The sequence below is a fragment of the Ovis aries genome, chromosome 2, assembly GCF_016772045.2.
Source record: "Ovis aries strain OAR_USU_Benz2616 breed Rambouillet chromosome 2, ARS-UI_Ramb_v3.0, whole genome shotgun sequence".
Taxonomy (NCBI): Eukaryota; Metazoa; Chordata; class Mammalia; order Artiodactyla; family Bovidae; genus Ovis; species Ovis aries.
In genome coordinates this window covers 22,576,864-22,596,399 of record NC_056055.1, presented here as the reverse complement: position 1 = coordinate 22,596,399, position 19,536 = coordinate 22,576,864, and the positions used below count along the sequence as shown (strand labels likewise).

At 40.6% G+C, this 19,536-nt stretch overlaps 1 protein-coding gene across 2 annotated transcripts in view; it reads left to right on the top strand.

Moving 5' to 3' along the window:
- The window catches only part of TMEFF1 (transmembrane protein with EGF like and two follistatin like domains 1), a 99,570-nt gene that overhangs the window by 73,262 nt on the left and 6,772 nt on the right, over positions 1-19,536 (top strand). For both annotated transcript variants that reach the window (XM_042242956.1, XM_027964168.2), the window contains exon 8: positions 10,902-11,025. In XM_042242956.1, coding sequence (XP_042098890.1) covers positions 10,902-11,025 — 124 coding nt within the window. The remainder of the gene's footprint in view (positions 1-10,901; positions 11,026-19,536) is intronic.

The window sequence follows — 19,536 nt, the reverse complement described above, 5'->3', positions numbered from 1 at the left end:
TGGACAGCACTCTTATTTTTAAAGGAAAGGAGGCTAGGATGAAGCAGAAAGAAGATCCAGAGGGAAAACATCATGAAGAGACTAGTGGCACAGAAGTTGAAATAGAAGGACTGACTGCTAGTTTAAAATACTGCATAAAGGAATTAGAGGACAAGCCTCAAATTTGAAGATGTCAGAAATGTAAAGTTGAACTCTTGGAAAAGTGTGCTTTCAAGATGGAGCATTTAAATGTCCAGCATGGTGGTGAGTTAGTGCTTTTTCAGGCTATTGGAAAACCTGTGGTAAATGTTGAAATTGCAGTGTTAGGAGATTTGTTGTAGATATGTCATAAAGGATATAGCTCAGCATAAAGGCTGAGCATGAGGTGTATGGGCTTCCCTAGTAGCTTAGCTGGTAAAGCGTCCACCTGCAATGCTGGAGATCCCGGTTCAATTCCTGGATTGGGAAGATCCCCTGGAGAAGGGATAAGGTTACCCACTCCAGTCTTCAGCTTCTCTGGTGGCTCAGATGGTATAGAGTCCACCTGCAATGCAGGAGACCTGGGTTTGATTCCTGGGTTAGCAAGATCCCCCGGAGGAGGGCATGGCAACCCACTGCAGTATTCTTGTCTGGAGAATCCCCATGGACAGGGGAGCCTGGAGGACTGCAGTCCATGGGGTAGCAAAGAGTCAGACATGACTGAGTGACTAAGCGTGCATGTGTGTGTGTGCACGTGCACACACACACACACCAGGTGTGTGGGAGCTGGGTATGTGACATTTTAAAAACTTGGTTGCAGAAAATTTCAAACATGAACAAACAGGATAGTATAATGAACCCTTATATACTCAACCACTATCAACAGTGAACAGCATTCTGTCATCCTTGTTTTGTCTGTATACCTTTACCCGGTGGATTATCATTATTCTTATTTTACAGATTTTTTTGAACTGTAATTTATATACATGGAAATGCACAAATGTTAGCCACTGACAAATGGATAGACCCCATCTGTACTACACCTTATCACAGTCTTTGCAACGTTTCCATCTACCCAGAAAGTTCCTTTTTGGCAAATGACATTTTAATAAGTGGCCATTTTTATCCAAGGATATTTTCATACAGCCTGAAATCCACTGTAACACCTTTTAATCGCCAACACATTCTCACTGCATTCCTGAGCATCACCTCACCCCAATCCTCACCTCACCTTCAATTTCATCCTCTCAGCCTCTCTGCTGATCAAGGATACCAGACACACCAAGATATCAATATTGTTGGTTCCATTATTTGGTGATTAATGTTTATATATTTTAATACAGCTCATTTGATATGCCCTTTTAAAAATGGTCTTGATAAATTTGCCTTATCAAAAGGTAAGCCTGAGCCAGTTGCTGCAGTCACTGAAGGAGGGGGAGAGCCGATGTTGTGGAGTGTGGAGGAGAATCACAGTGAAGATGGTGAGAAGGCTGTGTAGGTGGGTGGCACAGAACCCTACGGGGAGGAAGGTCGTTGAGAGATGAGAGTGGGATGCTGATCTGGAGGTGACAGGTGGTGAGCACAGCAGGGGAAGGGAGGGGGCGAAGGGGTGTAGGAGTAATGTGATTTTGTTCCATCAGGGAGTTGAAAGGAGTGCTTCCTAAGGGAACCGCTGAGGAGGTGGATGAGTTTATATGCGTTAGAAAAGGTGTTTCACTGGGCAGAGTGGAAAGACTAGGAAAGAAAGAAGCCGGGTTAGGGTTGGTCATATCTACTCCCTGGACTTGAAAGGGTAGGGGGTGTTGGGGAGTAGACGGGAGTTTCTGCCTAGGTAAATGATTCTCTGCTGGGGTCTGAGGAGACTTGGGTTAAAGAAGGATGTGTTAGTGATGAAGCTTGGAGTGAAGGTTGGTATAGGGGAAGCAGGAAAGAGTATATTGAAGTTTTGGATTCAGTATATTGGCTCTGTGGAAATAGAGAGGCCTCGAGTTACTGATGCAGTATTGATGTTGTTGTGCCCTCAGTAGCCTCTTGTAGGTGCATGTCCTGGTTGTTAACAGCAATTCCTGGTGCTTTGTTTGGGTGGAACGTGGATGGACCAAGACAGAGTCAGTGACACTTGCCTTTGCAGATAAGCCATCTGGAGTCTTACCACATCGTCACTTAGAACCATACTCTCCTTTGTATTCGAAAACACTGCCGCTGGTGGCAAATTGGGTTCTGAATGCCTCTGTAGGGTGGAAGGCACTGCTGGGTGTCTGAGCTTTTTATATTGTGTGTGTGCTCATGCACACACACACACGCACACATTGTTCAGAGACTCGCAGTTGCAGCTGTTATTCATGGAGCCTGTCACCACTTGCCTGAAGGCATTGTTTGCACAGGACCGTGCCCAGTTCTTGCTGTGCAAGGCTACATCTCTGCTGTGGTTTCTGAAACTGTGCTTCATTACGTCTGTAAAGCCTTTTAATCTTTCCTTTTTGAAGTTATCTAATTAACATGGCCTGGAGAGCAAGTGCTTGAACATTCCACTTTTGTCTGTTCCCCACCTACCTTGGTGAAGTCTTGTGATGGTTAAGAGCTTGTGCTCTGAAGTCAGACTTGGTCCATGCTGTGGACCATAAGGCAGTGTGGCCTGATTTCTCTGAGCCTCAATGATCATATCTGTGAAGCAGGGGCAGTAATACCTACTGCCTAGGATTACTTTGAGCATTAAATGATGTCACTGAATTCCTTATCGATGTTATTATGGTGTTTTTTTTCCTAATTTCATTGTTAGTAGCCTGGCTGTGCTAAAGGTTCTTACCATGGGTAAGTCTGCCGGTCACTATGTTTAATGTGGCTCATGAGTGACAGTAGGCTATCCTTTTAACTGTTTTTAATCAAGTACACTACTGTGTGCCAGTTGCTTTCACATATTTAATCCTTACCACAATCATGTTACCACCATTTTGCAGATGAAAAAGCTGAAACTGTGGCTCGTGTAGAATGGCAGAGCAGCGACCAGCATTCAGACTTTCTGACCCTAAGCCCTGGTGCTCTTTCTTGTTCATGACAACTATTCCAGTGCATGTTCTCTTCAATTTCCTTCAGAATATTTAATCTACTCTCAGCTGCCACCTTGGTGAACACTTATACTCTGGCTTTACTCTTTCTCTAAGAACTAGTTCACATACTCAGCTACCTGTGGGTCTTTACACCTACGTTTAGCTTGTACTGCTTTGCCTGAACTTCCAGGAACTACTGTCTTGCCTGGGACATGATGGATGCTTAATAAATACCTTTCGGAGGACTGGAGATCTCAATTTGAACTCAGTTTACTACATTCTTTCTACTGAGCCTCCTGTCATTAGGCTTATACAGAGTTTTTCTTTCAGTTTTTAAAGTTGTGAAATATATATAACAACACCACATGCTGTCTTAACCATTTTTTAAGTGTACGGGTCTGGTGGTATTTGATAAATTCATGATGTTGTGCCGCCATCACAGCATCCATCTCTCGAAATCATTTCGTCCTGTGAAACTGGAACTATAGCCATTAAGCAATAACTTCATTTCCCCCTCCCTTCTGCCCTTATAACCACCATTCTGCTGATTGGTGTTATAGTTTTGACTATTCTACATAACTCATATAAGTAGAAATTATGCAGTATTTGTCTTTTTGTCACTGGCTTCAGTTAACATAATGTCCTCAAGGTCTGTTTGTGTCATAGCATATGTTGGAATTCATTTCCTTTTGAAGGCTGAATATTTCCTAGTGTGTAGAATATTCCCTACAACTCATCCATTTTGTTTATCCATTAATGGACACCTGGGTTGCTTCCATGTTTTAGCTATTGTGAGTAATGCTACCATGAATATAGGTATATAGCTGTCTCTTGGAGACCTTGCTTTCCATTTTTTTGGAGGCGGGGTGGTATCCAGATGGATCATGTGGTATATCTACTTTTAATTTTTTGAGGAAGCACCCTACAGTTTTCCCTAGTGGCTGTACTGTTACATTTTCTCACCACCACGCCCAAGGATTACCATTTCTTCTTACCATTGCCAATACTTGTTATTTCCTGGTTTGGGAATAGTAGTCATCCTTTTGGGTGTAAGGCACTGTCTTGTTTTGATTCGTATTTCCCTAGTGATTAATGGCTTCCCAGGTGGTGCAGTGGAAAAGAATCCGCCTACCAATGCAGGAGACACAAGAGATGTGGGTTCAATTGCTGGGTTGGGAAGATCCCCTGGAGAAGGAAATGGCAACCCACTCCAGTATTCTTGCCTGCAAAATCCCATAGACCGAGGGTCCTGGCAGGCAACAGCCCATGGGGTTGCAAAGAGTCCGACACAACTGAGTACAGATGCATGATGCAGTGATTAATGATGGGGGACATATTTTCATGTGTTTATTGACATTTTGTTGATTCTTTTTGAAGTAAAATTGTTTTACACAATTCTGCATTGAGCCATCTTTAGCAAAGAGGACAATTCTGTTGTATTAAAAACTTAAATGTTAGTGGGTTGGTGGTTGCAAAGTAAATAAAGGGTAAAACTAGGGAAGTTTGACATTAAGAAAAAAATTGGTGGGCAGTGAGGTAGGTGGTGAACAGACATGGGGAAGTCCACACAAAGATAATGAAAGAGAGATTTCATTCAACATGAGGAAAACTTGATAATATTGGAATTAACTATATTATATTGAAGAATATAAAGCATATCAAGGAGAGAGAAGAAAGCCTTCCTCAGTGATCAATGCAAAGAAATAGAGGAAAACAATAGAATGGGAAAGTCTAGAGATCTCCTCGAGAAATTAGAGATACTAAGGGAACATTTCATGCAAAGATGGACACAATAAAGGACAGAAATGGTATGGACCTAACAGAAGCAGAAGATATTAAGAAGAGGTGGCAAGAATACACAGAAGAACTGTACAAAAAAGATCTTCATGACCCAGATAATTACAATGGTATGAGCACCAAACTAGAGCCAGATATCCTGGAATGTGAAGTCAAGTGGGCCTTAGGAAGCATTACTACGAACAAAGCTAGTGGAGGTGATGGAATTCCAGTTGAGCTATTTCAAATCCTGAAAGATGATGCTGTGAAAGTGCTGCACTCAATATGCCAGCAAATTTGGAAAACTCAGCAATGGCCACAGGACTGGAAAAGGTCCGTTTTCATTCCAATCCCAAAGAAAGGCAATGCCAAAGAATGTTCAAACTACTGCACAATGGCGTTCATCTCACACGCTAGTAAAGTAATGCTCAAAATTTTCCAAGCCAGGCTTCAACAGTACGTGAACCATGAACTTCCAGATGTTCAAGGTGGATTTAGAAAAGACAGAGGAACAAGAGATCAAATTGCCAACATCCATTGGATCATTGAAAAAGCAAGAGAGCTCCAGAGAAACATCTACTTCTGCTTTACTAACTGTTCCAAAGCCTTTGACTGTGTGGATCACAATATACTGTGGAAAATTCTTTAAGAAATGGGAATACCAGACCACCTGACCTGTTTCCTGAGAAATCTATATGCAGGTCAGGAAGCAACAGTTAGAACTGGACATGGAACAACAGACTGGTTCCAAATAGGAAAAGGAGTACGTCAAGGCTGTATATTGTCACCCTGCTTATTTAACTTCTATACAGAGTACATCATGAGAAACACTGGGCTGGAAGAAGCACAAGCTGGAATTAAGGTTGCCGGGAGAAATATCAAAAACCTCAGATATGCAGATGACACCACCCTTATGGCAGAAAGTGAAGAACTAAAGAGCCTCTTGATGAAAGTGAAAGAGGAGAGTGAAAAAGTTGGCTTACAGCTCAACATTCAGAAAACGAAGATCATGGCATCTGGTCCCATCACTTCATGGCAAATAGATGGGGAAACAGTGGAAATATTATCAGACTTTATTTTGGAGGGCTCCAAAATCACTGCAGATGGTGATTGCAGCCATGAAATTAAAAGATACTTACTCCTTGGAAGGAAAGTTATGACCAACCTAGATAGCATATTGAAAAGCAGAGATATTACTTTGCTAACAAAGGTCCATCTAGTCAAGGCTATGGTTTTTCCAGTGGTCATGTATGGATGTGAGAGTTGGACTGTGAAGAAAGTTGAGTGCCGAAGAATTGATGCTTTTGAACTGTGGTGTTGGAGAAGACTCTTGAGAGTCCCTTGGACTGCAAGGAGATCCAACCAGTCCGTTCTAAAGGAGATGAGTCCTGGGTGTTCATTGGAAGGACCGATATTAAGCTGAAACTCCAGTGCTTTGTCCACCTCATGCGAAGAGTTGACTCATTGGAAAAGACTCTGTTGCTGGGAGGGATTGGGGGCAGGAGGAGAAGGGGACGACAGAGGATGAGATGGCTGGATGGCATCACTGACTCGATGGACATGAGTTTGAGTAATCTCCGGGAGTTGGTGATGGGACAGGGAGGCCTGGTGTGCTGCAATTCATGGGGTTGCAAAGAGTTGGACACGACTGAGCGACTGAACTGGACTGAACTGATATTATGAGTTCCTTATCTCTGAACATGTTTAAGTAGAAACAGGATCATGAAGTTATAACTAAAGAAATTCCTTCATTAGACCAAATGACCTCCAAAGACCCTTACACATCTGAGTTTCTGGTTTCATTTACTTTCCAAAGCATCTGGACACTGTCTTTTTTTTCTGTGTTTCTATTATCTGTTCCTACTGCTGAGCTCAAACTTTTCAGTGCCAGAGTTTGGATTGTGTAGTAACCTCGTAATTGGTCATCCTGTCTTCCTTTTTTCTTCCAAGTAATTTTAATAGCTTTTTGAGATGCAATTTACATACCATTAAGTTCACCTGTTTAAATAGTGTAATTCAGTGTTTTTTTTTCTTTTAGTATATTTACAGGATTATACTAATATCACATGTACTAGCATTATAATCTAATCTTAAATCATTTTCATTACCCTCAAAATAAACCTCACACCCATGTCACTCTCCATTCCCCCCTAACCATCAGCCCTAGCCCTAGGTACCCGCTCTCGGTTAACTTCTTATGTAAACCATGGCTTTGCTTGTGTTGCCCTCCAAAGTGGTCCTCCTTGTCCATACGATTAAGAAAATGTTTCTCATCTGAGGTTTAAATTTTTCCATGCTCTGACTTCAACTTATTTTCACAACTTTGACTTAAACTCTTGTACAGTCTGAATGTACAGTTCTTGCTAGGTCCACTTACCTCTTGTTCTTGAGAGTGAGAACAGGTACTCATACCTGCTTTTTGGTTCCCACCGTTTAACTATCTGAATCTGTCCATGCTTTGAGACCTAACTTGAGTCCTACCTTCTCTATGAGTCCTTCCCTGGGTTATTCTGCCTAAGATGAAGTTCTCCTTTCAACGTGAACTTCCATAGCACCTGGTACTATAAAGCCTTCTTTTGGTGTTTTATTGTCTGCTATCGTGTGGGACCTCTTCTCTCGTGTTGTTCAGCATTTTGTGTGTGTATGTTGAAGATAAACTTCTTGTGGGCAGGGACTGTGACCACATTTCCCTTACCCGCTCTGTAGCTTAGCTGAGCATATGGATGTGCTCAGAAATAGTATGTAAGCGTAATAGAATGAATAGTGTTGGCATTGAGCAGAATGCTGAATTTGGACTCTGTGACAGACAGAGATTTCAAAGTCTTAATAGACACATCCACTTTAATATGGCTTTGCTTTGTCTAGAGCTTGAAACCACATTCTTTCATTAATCATTCAGTGAATGCTATTGGTGGTGTACTCTTTATTCATTTCTCATAACCCATTCTTAATTTTCTTATTGCTATCATGCATCTAAATTCTCTGATCACTTTCAGCTCTGCATTACTTTGCTGTTTTTAGGACTTTCTTATGGTAGGTTAGTACATTGCCACAGCTTTTGTAGACCAATGTGGTCTGTTTGTTATATACTTTATGCAACTTTATTTCTATAGGCTGATACCTAACCTCAGTCTGTATAGTCCCATTATTATATACTTCATGGTATACCACAGCCTGAAAATATTATGTTTTGAGAAGTTGCAGGATGATAAGCACTGTGGGAGACAGTTGCATTCCTCAAGTCACTTCATGGCTTGATTGCAAAGGTCGAATACTACTCTTGGTTTGAAACCATAGCAAGAACATTATTATGGTCTAAGTGTCAGGAGTTATACAGAAATGGATAATACAGGCATCTAGATCCTCAGGGAGTTCATGGTCTCATGGTAGAGACCAATTTAAATACCTAAATAGTTATGACAGTGTTGTGAGTGTTGTAGCACAGAAGTGGGTTAGGATTGTAGGATTGCTCAGGATTGTAGCAGCCCAGAAGGCTTGATTTCTTTGCCACAGCGTAATTATGGTTTGGGAGCTGGAGGAGCCCCTGTAAGCCCTTTGAGGACAGGATATATCTTAACTGCTTTTTTATCCCAGCACCTAGCAGAGTCCCTGGCATATGGAAGGTGATGAATAAATGATAAATGAATAAGCCACCTATTCTGTGCTGTCTAGCATGGTGGCTACTAGCCACATGTGACTGTTGAGTATTTGGAATGTGACCAGTTGGAATTGAGGTGTCCTGTAAGTGTGAAGTGCTCTCCAGATTTTGTAGATCTATTTAAGAAAAAGGAATATAAACTATCATTATTTATCTGAATATATGTTGAAATGCTATTTATTTGATATATTAGGTTAAATAAAATACATGATTTAAATTATCTCGTCTACTTTAAAAAATATGAAATAAAATAAATAATAAAAATTTTCTTTTTAAAAATAGAAAAAAATTTTCTATTACTAGAAAATAAAAGATTATGTATGTGTCTTATGTTATACATCTTTTTATTATCAGCATTTTGTTTGGTTTATTTTAAAAATTATTTTATTTATTTATTTTTGGCTGTGCTGGTTTTCATTGCTTCTCATGGGCTTTCTCTAGTTGTGGGGGGCTGGCTTTTCACTGCAGTGGCTTCTCATGTTTTGGAGCACTGGCTCTAGGGTGCTCAGGCATCAGAGTTGTGGTATGTGGGTCAGTTGCCCCATAGCATGTGGAGTGTTTCTGGACCAGGGATTGAATACATGCACCGGCAAGCGGATTCTTAACACTGGACCACCGGGGAAGTCCACTGTGTTATACTGCTGATGGACTTTGCTTATCTCATTCAGCTCTCTTAGAAGAAATTATTTGATTAAGGTTACACAAAATAGCAGAGATACCCTTAAAATGGAGATCTTCTGTGTTGGATTTCCCCTTAGTTTAATTATCTTTCTATGCATAAATTTGCACAATGTTGTAAATACATAAAATTTGAGGTAAAATGGCATGAATTTGGTCTTGGGAAGCTCTTATCTTTGAACTTAATCATTAAGATTAATAGTCAAAAAGATTCTCCTTTCATATGTAAATGTTGATCTCCAGAAAAACGTGCATTTTCAGTTCTCAGTTTTTTCACACTTGGTACACCTATTCCCAGTTCTCCCTTGCTTTTTGATATCTGTATATACACGTAGTCTCTTATTTCATTCCTTCTTACTATGTTTCTACTAATAATTCTTCAGATTATATTAACACTTTGTGTGTATTTGAGGGAGATAAGTCTTGGCTGGCGCATGATGTGTTACATAGAGAGCTGGCGGGTTTAGTGGCCTGTACATGCATTAATTATCTCAGATAATACAGTTGTGAGATCTCAGGCTTCGAGAGGGTGGTATGCTCAAGGTCACACGAGATTATTATTGTGAGATTATTATTAGTAAGAATCTGTAATTCACAGAATAATACACAGAATCTGTAAGCTGGAATTTTATAAAATGGCAGGAAGCTTGGGAGTTTTTCCTACACATGGACAGGCCTGTAAACATTGGGGAACTCTGGGTACATAGAGCTGAGGACTAATGTATTAGGTAAACGCCAGAAAAAAAGTAAAACATTCATTCTAGGCTGTGTGAATATGTAAATAAGTATGCATATGTAAGTATATGGAGGTAATGAAGGACAAGGAAGCCTGGCATGCTTCAGTTCAGTTCAGTCACAAAGAGTCTAACATGACTTAACGACTAAACAACAAGTATATGGGGAAAAGAGACATGGAAATAGAGAATGAATTAAGGAAAGAATATCGTTGGTTTTGAAGACTGGATCCCCATGCCTTCTTCTTTCCTGCCCTATTCTATCTCTGCTTCCTGACTCTTCCCATTTTTGGTAGTGAAATTACTTAACCACCCTCCCGTTTTCTTCAGTCCAACCCAATTCGGTTCAAGTCAGTATACTTAAGTCCAAACACATATTCATTAACATGTTTACAATGGTTTTCTTTGGATAGAGAGATTTGGGGTGGTTTAAAATTTCTTTTTTATTTGTTCTCTGTATCATTTGAATTTTTTTTTTTTTTTACAGAAACATACACTAAGAAAAACAATTTAAAAAGAACAGAGAACTATTTTCACTTGGGAAAAAATCAATATGCTCGATAGTTTTCATTCCAAAGTAAACCTTTCACCCTAAAATTTTAGAATCTCATCCTTGTTCTCTGCCTTACCAGTGTCCTTTGGCCTCAATTTCATAGCCTCAAGGTGAATGGCTAGAGTAAGTCAATTCCCCAAAAGCCAGTGCTACATACCCCATCTCTGACACAGAGGTGAGATTTCTTCTGGAAGTAATATTTTTTTTAATAGCAAAGATGTTGAGTGTTTTTATTTTTTCTGATTATTTTTAAACAGCAGTTGCTCATAGTGGTCGCATCCGGCAAACATTTTTAAATGCTTTGAATCTGAACAGTCTACCTGCTGTGTTTGTGGCTTAATGAGACCTTGGTTCTTGTCTAGCCTCCTATCTGATAAATTTCCTTCCCAAATTACCCAGCAAGGGGGGAATTTATTTGTTGTCTTAGAACCTTTGAAAAGTCCATGTTTTTCAATTTGCTTTTCATTATTTATTGACCTGGTTTATGTTCTTTTAAGATGCTAGTGATCAAAGGGAAGATGTTTATATTGGAAACCACATGCCTTGCCCTGAAAACCTCAATGGTTACTGCATCCATGGAAAATGTGAATTCATTTATTCTACTCAGAAGGCTTCTTGTAGGTAAGTCAGAGTACCTCCAGATCAGAGGTGAGACCTTTTTTCCATCTTTGGTCACTGCTCTGTAGCAGGCAATGAAATGTGAACTAAAAATATCACTAAAATGTAGTATTTATTTGCAGTTGAGTTAAAAAAAAATCATTAGCAGCATCATTTGGAAAAAGCTGGCAAGTAATATGCAAAAAAAACCCCCAAAAAACAAAAACAACAACCAACAAAAAAACCACCCAGATGTTTATTAGGGTTTTGAGATAGGCTTAACCTTTTTAATATTATGCTATGTATTTTTTAATATAGAACTATACCCATAGACCAACCTTATTTTGATTTTTAGGCAGTCTGTCACAGAGTGAGTGTGTTAAGAACTGAGAATGTTCTTAAACTTTATGGTCAAGTTTCAAATAAAGTTTATAATGTGTTTCTCAAAATAAGGGGAATGGGCATTAGAATCAGGTGTAATATGAGGGATGAAGACAGAAAGGGTGTGAATCTTCAACAGTGTGATTTCAGAGAGGTTGTGTAAATAGAGCTGAGATAAAACTAGATCTCGAATTTCCTGATGCTCACCCTTATGGCCTTAGTGCTTTTGCTGTTCCGTGTCTGTACTGATAACACTTCTTGCTGCTGCTTCTGGGAGCTTGTCTTTCACCTCTGGTTGGTCTAGCTGTCAAGGCAGTGTTTGCAAACACTGGGCGATTGGTCTTATTCTTCTCACTCCTTCCCCCTGCAGTTTGACCAGTGAATCTTTTTTTCAAGAAGTAAAAGAAAGCTTGTGAAATCAAGTCTCCTGGTTTCTGTTTCTTTAACTTCATTCCCCTAACTTCTCCCCAACCCTGCTCCGTCCCATTATCCTCCTACTTAAAGAATAAAACAAAACACTGTAAATTGTTTTAATGGTTATTAAGAGTTCTTTGTTAAGCTTTCAGCTTCCTTCTAATTGAATGGTTTCCTGTCTTTGAAGGAGCTAATACCAGCCTCGCCCCCCACCCTACCTCTTTGCCTGTACATTAAAAAAAAAAAATATAGCCATGCAAGGGAGAACAAAATAAAATCATACGGTGGATTCCTTATGCTTGTCTCATAGTGACAGACATATCTCAATAGAAGTTCCGATCATGTTGTCCTCTGAGCCTGGGGTGTCTTTTAAGATACCTAAAAGGGAGGGAAGGAGAGGTTGATGTCTAAGCCTCATGAGCCTATTTGCAGGGCAGTGGAGATGTGGACATAGAGAACAGGCCTGTGGACTCAGTGGGGGAGGTGAGGATGGTCTGAACTGAGAGATCAGCATGGAAACGCATACATTACCATTTGTAAAACAGATAACAAGTGGAAATTTGCTGGGTGACACGGGGAGCTCAACCCAGTGCTCTGTGACAACCTAGAGGGGTGGGATGGAATGGGAGATGGGAGGAGAGGTAGAAGGGTTCAGGAAGGAGGGGACATATGTATACCTGTGGCTGATTCATGTTGATGTATGGCAGAGGCCAACACAATACTGTAACGTAATTATCCTCCAATTAAAAGAAATGATAATGATAGTTATTTCCCAGTGTTGTTAATATATGCAAAGTACTTATCACAATGTCTGTTACACAATCTGTATTTAATAAATAGCAATGGATATTGATATTGACAATATTGATATTCCTAGGCTATAGGCACTGTTAGGTTGGGGGCTCTGTTTTGCTAACCATTGTCTCCCCAGTGCCTGGCATATGGCCTCTCCCAGTAGCTACTCAGTGAATATTTTTTGAATGACATGTGATGGTGGCCAACTTTTCCCTCTTCTTCAGACCAGAGATGTTTCTTAAATGCTAAAGAATCTCTTTTCTGCATATTGTAACTCCAAAAAGCAGTTGATCTTTGTCTTTTGTCTAAGCATCTGCAGTGTCCACAAGAACCAGGGCCTGGCATCACATGGATTTCTACTGATAGGTATATTTGTTTAGTAGCAGTAAATAGGCAGGGATGAACATCCTTTAGCCACAGTCCTGTTACTAGGTTAAAATCTTTTAGCATTATATCGCTATTAATTTGTTTATTTATTGCCTTTGTTGTTCAGTCACTACTCTGTGTCTGACTCTTTGCCTACTTTGTACCAAATCCTACATGGCCCTGGGGTCTCGAGTTCAAATATGACAGAGATCCAGCCTTCAGAAAAACTTAGTCTGGTGGCAGCAACTGACAAATAATAATTTAAAAGTGATACTATATGGAAAATGCTATCATACATAGATATACATGAGATGATTTGAGACTTCAAGAAAGCTCTTCAACCTTAAGTGGGAGGAGGGGCAGGTCTTATGAGGACATTTGTGCCATACCAGGAGATTGTCCTTTAATTAATTAATTAATTTGACCACACTGCATGGCTTGTGAGATCTTAGTTCCCCAACCAGAGATGGAACCCAGGCCCATGCAGAAAGCACAGAGACCTAACCACTGGACCTCCAGGGAATTCCCATGTCCTTTATTTTAAAGGCAGAAACCATTTAAGGATTTACATAAGAAAGATAGGGGCAGATCTGAAAGCCATCCGGGTAGCTAGGTGAAAAACGGATCGGAAGACTGAAGGTTAGGAGCCTGTCTGTTAGTGAGGAGTGGGAGCCTGAGCCAAGTAAAGGCCTTACAGTGGAACTGAGATGCGGGCATGAGTTGTAGAGGGAAAATAGGTGGTGACTCCAGAGGCTTTGGTGGCTGGTTGGTAAGAGGATGGGAATGTGGGAGTTGGGGGAGGGTCATGGGAGGGAAGTGTCAAGAGAGTCTCCTGGGTTTCTAGCTGATGTAAAATTGAGGAGGGAAAGGAAATAGGGGGAGGAGAATGGAGGTTTAGGGGGTCATGATGTGCTGAGCTTAATAATTCTTGATCTCAAGTGTCTGTGGGGCATCCACTGACCTAGTAGGCTCCTGGGTATCTGTGGTTTTGGAACTCATGAGGCAGGTGCATGCTGAAGATGTGTTTGGGGATCATTCCGTCTTTAGCGTTGTTCAGTCACTTAGTTGTGTCCGACTCTTTGCGACCCTATGGACTGCAGCATGCCAAGCTTCCCTGTCCTTCACCATCTCCCAGAGCTTGCTCAAACTCTCGTGTCCATTGAGTTGGTGGTGACATCCAACCATCTCATCCTCTATCATCCCCTTCTCCTCCTGCCTTCAGTCCTTCCCAGCATCAGGGTCTTTTCTAGTGAGTCAGCTCTTCTCATCAGGTGGCCAAAATATTGGAGCCTCAGCTTCACCATCAGTTCCTCCAATGAATATTCAGGATTAATTTCCTTTAGGACTGACTGGTTTGATCTCCTTGCAGGCCAAGGAAATCTCGAGTCTCCTCCAACACCACAGTTCAGAAGCATCAGTTCTTCGGCGCTCAACCTTCTTTATGGTGCAACTCTCATTCGTATATGACTACTGGAGGAAACCATAGCTTTGACTATATGGGCCTTTGTTGGCAGAGGGCTTTAGCGTATCCCATCTAATTCCTACAGCAATCCTTCCACACACAGGGCCTCCAGTTGATTAATCTCTCACCTTTTCAGTGCATATCCTCATTGCCTCCTTAAGAGTGAAGTCGCTCAGTCGTGTCCGTCCCTTTGCTACCCTGTGGGCTGTAGCCTACCAGGCTTCTCCGTCCATGGGATTCTCCAGGCAGGAATACTGGAGTGGGTTACCGTTTCCTTCTCCAGGGGATCTTCCTGACCCAGGGATTGAACCTGGGTCTCCCGCATTGGAGGCAGACGCTTTAACCTCTGAGCCACCATTGCCTCCTTACTCAGCTTAATTCCGTGGTCAATTCTTGTAGTCCCTCCCTTGCTTCATCATATGCTCACTTGACAAAACGATCATCCTGGTTCGTTCCAGCTTCCCGCCTGCTGCATACCTACACCCACCAGGCTTTAACTGGTCCTATGCACCTGTATACTCAGCAGGCCCTGCATGCTGCCGGCAGTCACTCTATAACTGCGGTCCTTCATCCTCCTCTCCTAGATAAAATGACTGCTTTTACCATCCACCCTCTCTTCAGACTGTCAGCCCCTCCTCTCATCCTCGCTCCCAGTTAATGATCTAGTTTCCAAGTTCAGTGAGAAAACTGAAGGAGTATGATGAGAACACTCAGGCTTTTTACTGTCACCGCCAGCAGTGCTCCCCATTTTTCTTCTTACCATATATTGTTTTATTCATATATTTTTACACATGTATAAGTTACTTTTTATTTCCTTTATCTTGAAAGGTATCTCTCACTGTCCCTTCTATCAGCTACAGTCCCATTTGTGTCCTTTCCTTTGTAGAAGAACTGGAAATAGTTGTCTGTGGTATGTCTCCAGTTTCTCACTTCCTATCTCATAAATTCACCCCAGTGAGCTTTTGCTCCCCAGCACTTCACTGAGACTGTTCTTGTTGCTAAATTCCTCAGTCAGTTTCTCAGTCTCAAATGACTTTTGAATAATCAGTGGCATCCAGCCTCCTGTGTGATAGACATTCTTCCCTTGGTTAAGGGATTATACTCTCTTGGTTTTCTCCTTCCTCACAGGCTGCTTTTCTTTCAGCCTCCTTGCCTGAGTCCTCTTTTGCTTCCTGGTCTCTCAGTGTTGGCGTGCGACCAGGGTCCAGCTCTGGTCCTCTTCCTTAGTGAGTCCATCCAGCATCAGGGCTTTACATGCTGTATGCTGATGACCCCCAGGCCACTCTCTCAACTTGGGACTCTCCCTCACTGCCGTTTTTCACATGAGCGTCTGACACCTTACGCTCCATAGAACCTAAGCTGATCTCCAGATCTGCCCTCGCTCTCCTAAACCTGTTCTGCCTCTAACTTCTCCATCTCAGTTGATGCTGACTTCACCTTTTCTTCGGTTTAGACAAAACACCTCTGATATGACTTTGACTTGTCTGTCTGTCATACTCCACATTTAGTCATTTCAGGTGTCCTGTTGGCTCCGTTTCAGAATATATGCAGCATTTGATGACTTCTCATTATCACTGCTACTCCTAGTCCAGGCACCATTTTTCCCTTCTGGCATTATGCAGTAGTCTTCCTGATTGTATTCTAAATAGTCCATATTCAACACAGCAGCCAGAGTGAGACTTTAAAATAAAAGTCAGCTCTTGTCTTTCCTTTGCTAATGCCCTTCCAGCGGCTCCTTCATCTCCTGAGTGAGGAGCCCTTCGCACGCGGGCCCCTTCACCTCTCTGTGTTGGTCCTCTCCTTCCCTTTCGCTGGCCCATTCCAGCCACACTTGCTTGGACATACCATGCACTCATGCGCCCACCTCAGGGCCTCTGCACTGATTCTTCTTCTGCCTGTTATGTTCTCCTCGCACTTGTCCACACAGCAAACTCCCTGACCCCCTTCACATCTTTACTCACATGTCTTCCTGAAGCTTGCCTTGACCATCTTCCTTAAAGTTGCAGGGCTCCCTTCCTGGCCCCGTACCTGGCACTCATGATATCCCTTAATTCTTTCTCTTTGTTCTCTTTTAATTCTACCTTCTAACATAACCATTTAATTTGCTAATTGTGTTTATTGACCCTCCCTCCCCTACTGGAGGATAAACAAGCCAGGGATCTTTGTTCCCTGATGGATCCCCTGTGCCCACCTCAGTACTTGGCACATGTTGGGTGCTCAGTAAGTAGGTTAAATATATGAGCGAATGAGTCAGCCCATGAGGCTGTGGGCATGATGAGATTACCATGGAGGGTATGGACATGAAAGAACAGGCAAGAGAGAACCAGATCCCTGGATCTGCCTTTAATTAGCAACAGAGGAAGTAGTGCTAACATGAAATTGAATACTCCAGTTATTTGGAGAGTATAACCCAATAGTCAGTTGCAGGAATGATATCCAGGGGGAACTGCACGAGTGAAACATAGTCTACACATTCTTTTTGATACTCTGACCTTTAATTTTTGAATTAAGCTTAATTGTCAACTGCATATCTAGGACATTGTTATAGCTCCCTGTGGAACTATTTTTCTTTCACTGAGCTTTGACTTTGGGCTCTTAGCCTGCCATGAAATATATTCTTTTGAAAAATCCTATGAGACTTCATTATATTGTTGAATTTATTATAGCTGTATTGTTGAGGATGATGCTCTCTGGATGAGAAAGTACCCTTTCTGGGGCTGGGGGACCAGGCTGTGTCTCTAGTGGGGACCTTAGTTTCCCGACCAGGGGTTGAACTCACACCAGCGAAAACCCTGAGTCTTAACTACTGAATTGCAAGGAAATTCCCGGAAAGTACCCTCTTTATATGAGGACTTATGAGATCAAGTTCCCTTAAATTTAATAAAAATAGCAACTGATTTGTTTTTTAAAAATGAAATAAAGTTGGTTTGCAATATTAGTTTCAAGTATACAGTATAGTGATTCAGTATTTTTATAGATTATACGCCATTAAAAGTTGTTATAAAATAATGGCTGTAATTCTCTGTGCTGTACAGGTACTTGTGGCATATCTATTTTATATACAGTAGTTTGTCTCTCTTAATCCTATACTCCATTTGCTCTTCTTCCCTTCTTCCTCCCCACTGGTAACCACTACTTGTTTCCTGTATCTGTGAGTTTGTTTCTTTTTTGCTATATACATTCTTTGTTTAATTTTTAGATTTCACAAAAACAGTGGTATTAGACAGTATTTGTGTGACATTTCGCTAAGTGTGATATTCTCTAGGTGCATCTGTGTTGCTGCAGATGGCAGAATTTCATTGTTTTTTATTGCTGAGGAATATTCCTTGGTGTGTATGTATGTTTATCCGTTTGTCTGCTAGTGGACACTTGGGTTTCTTCAGTATCTCAGCTATTATAAGTAATGCTGCCCTGAACGTTGGGATGTATGTATCTTTTCAAGTTCGTGTTTTTGTTTTTTCTGGATAATGCCCATGAGTGGAATTTCTGGGTCATTGGGTAGATCTGTTTTCAGTTTTTTGAGGAATCTTATAGGTTTCCATAGTGACTGCACCAGTTTACATTCCAGCAATAGTAGTATACAAGGGTTCTCTTTTGTCCGCGTTCTTGCCAACATTTGTGATTTGTGGACTTTTTGATGATAACCATTCTGATAGTTGAGGTGATATCTTAGTAAAATGTTGAGCATCTTTTCATTAGCCATCTCTGTTTTGAAAAAAAAAAGTCTGTTCAGGTCTTCTGCCTATATTCTGATTGGGTGGTTTTTTTGATATTGAGTTATATGAGCTATTTGTATATTTTGGATATTGACTGCTTATTGGTAATATCATTTGCAAATATTTTCTTCCATTCAGCAGGTTGTCTTTTTCTTTTGTTATGGTTTCCTTTGCTGTGCAAAAGATTTTAAGTTTAATTAGATCCTAGTTGTTTAGTTCTGCTTTTATTCTTTTGCCTTGGGAGACAGATTTAAAAAATATTGCTATTATTTATGTCAAAGTGTGTTCTACCTGTGTTCTCTTCTAGGTGTTTCATGATTTTCAAGTCTTATATTTAGTTTTGATCCATTTTAAGTTTATTTTTGTGTATGGCGTGAAGAAATACTCTAGTCTCATTCTGTTACATGTATTTGTCCAGATACTGTTATTCTTTTGAGCAACTGACTTGATTTCATTTTGTGGAGATTGTATTTTATATCAATGATTTTATCTCTTTTCCTTTTCCCCTCACCTCTCATCTCCTGTCCCACTTCTTTCCTTTATCCAGTGGTTTTTAGTGTATTCATGGAATTGTGCAGTCACTACAGTCAGTTTTACATTTCATCATCCTGAGGAAACTATACCCTTTACCCCCAAATCTCCCCATTCTCTTGAGCCTTAGACAGCCACTAATACTCTTTGTAGATTTATCTATTCTGGACATTTTATTTCAGTAGATTATATTCATATAGTATGATGTGGTCTGTGTCTGTCTTTGACTTAGCATACTGTTACGTGATTTATTCATGTAGTGTGTATCAATATTTTGTTCCTTTTTGTGGCTGAGCAATATTTCATTAGATGGGTAATAACACATTTTTTAATCCACTTACCAGTTGAAAAATAATTAGATTGTTTCCACTTTTGGGTGTTATGGATCATGTTCCCTTTAATAATTGTTTGCAAGTTTTTGTGTGGACATGTGTTTTCATTTCCACTGGGTAAATGCCTAGGAGTTGCTGGGCCAAATGCTAACTCTGTGTTTAACTTTTTGAGAAACTGCCAGAATGGTTTTTAAAAGTGGCTGCATCATTTTTACGTTCCTTACAGAATCCTTGCCAACACTTGTCATTTTCTGACTTCTTGATTCCTAGTTGGTATGCTAGACATCTTCTTGTGGTTTTGATTTGCATTTCCATGATGACTAATGATATTAGTGCTTATTTGTCATGCATCTATCTTTTTTTGAGAAATGTCTATTCAGATCTTTTGTCTATTTTGTACTTTTTCCCTCTTTTTTGTTAATGAGTTGTAATAGTTTTTTATATACTTTAGATACAGATCTCTTATCAGATACATACTTTGCAGAAATTTTCTCCTGTGGGTTATCTTTTCAATTTCTTTCTTGATAGTTTCCTTATG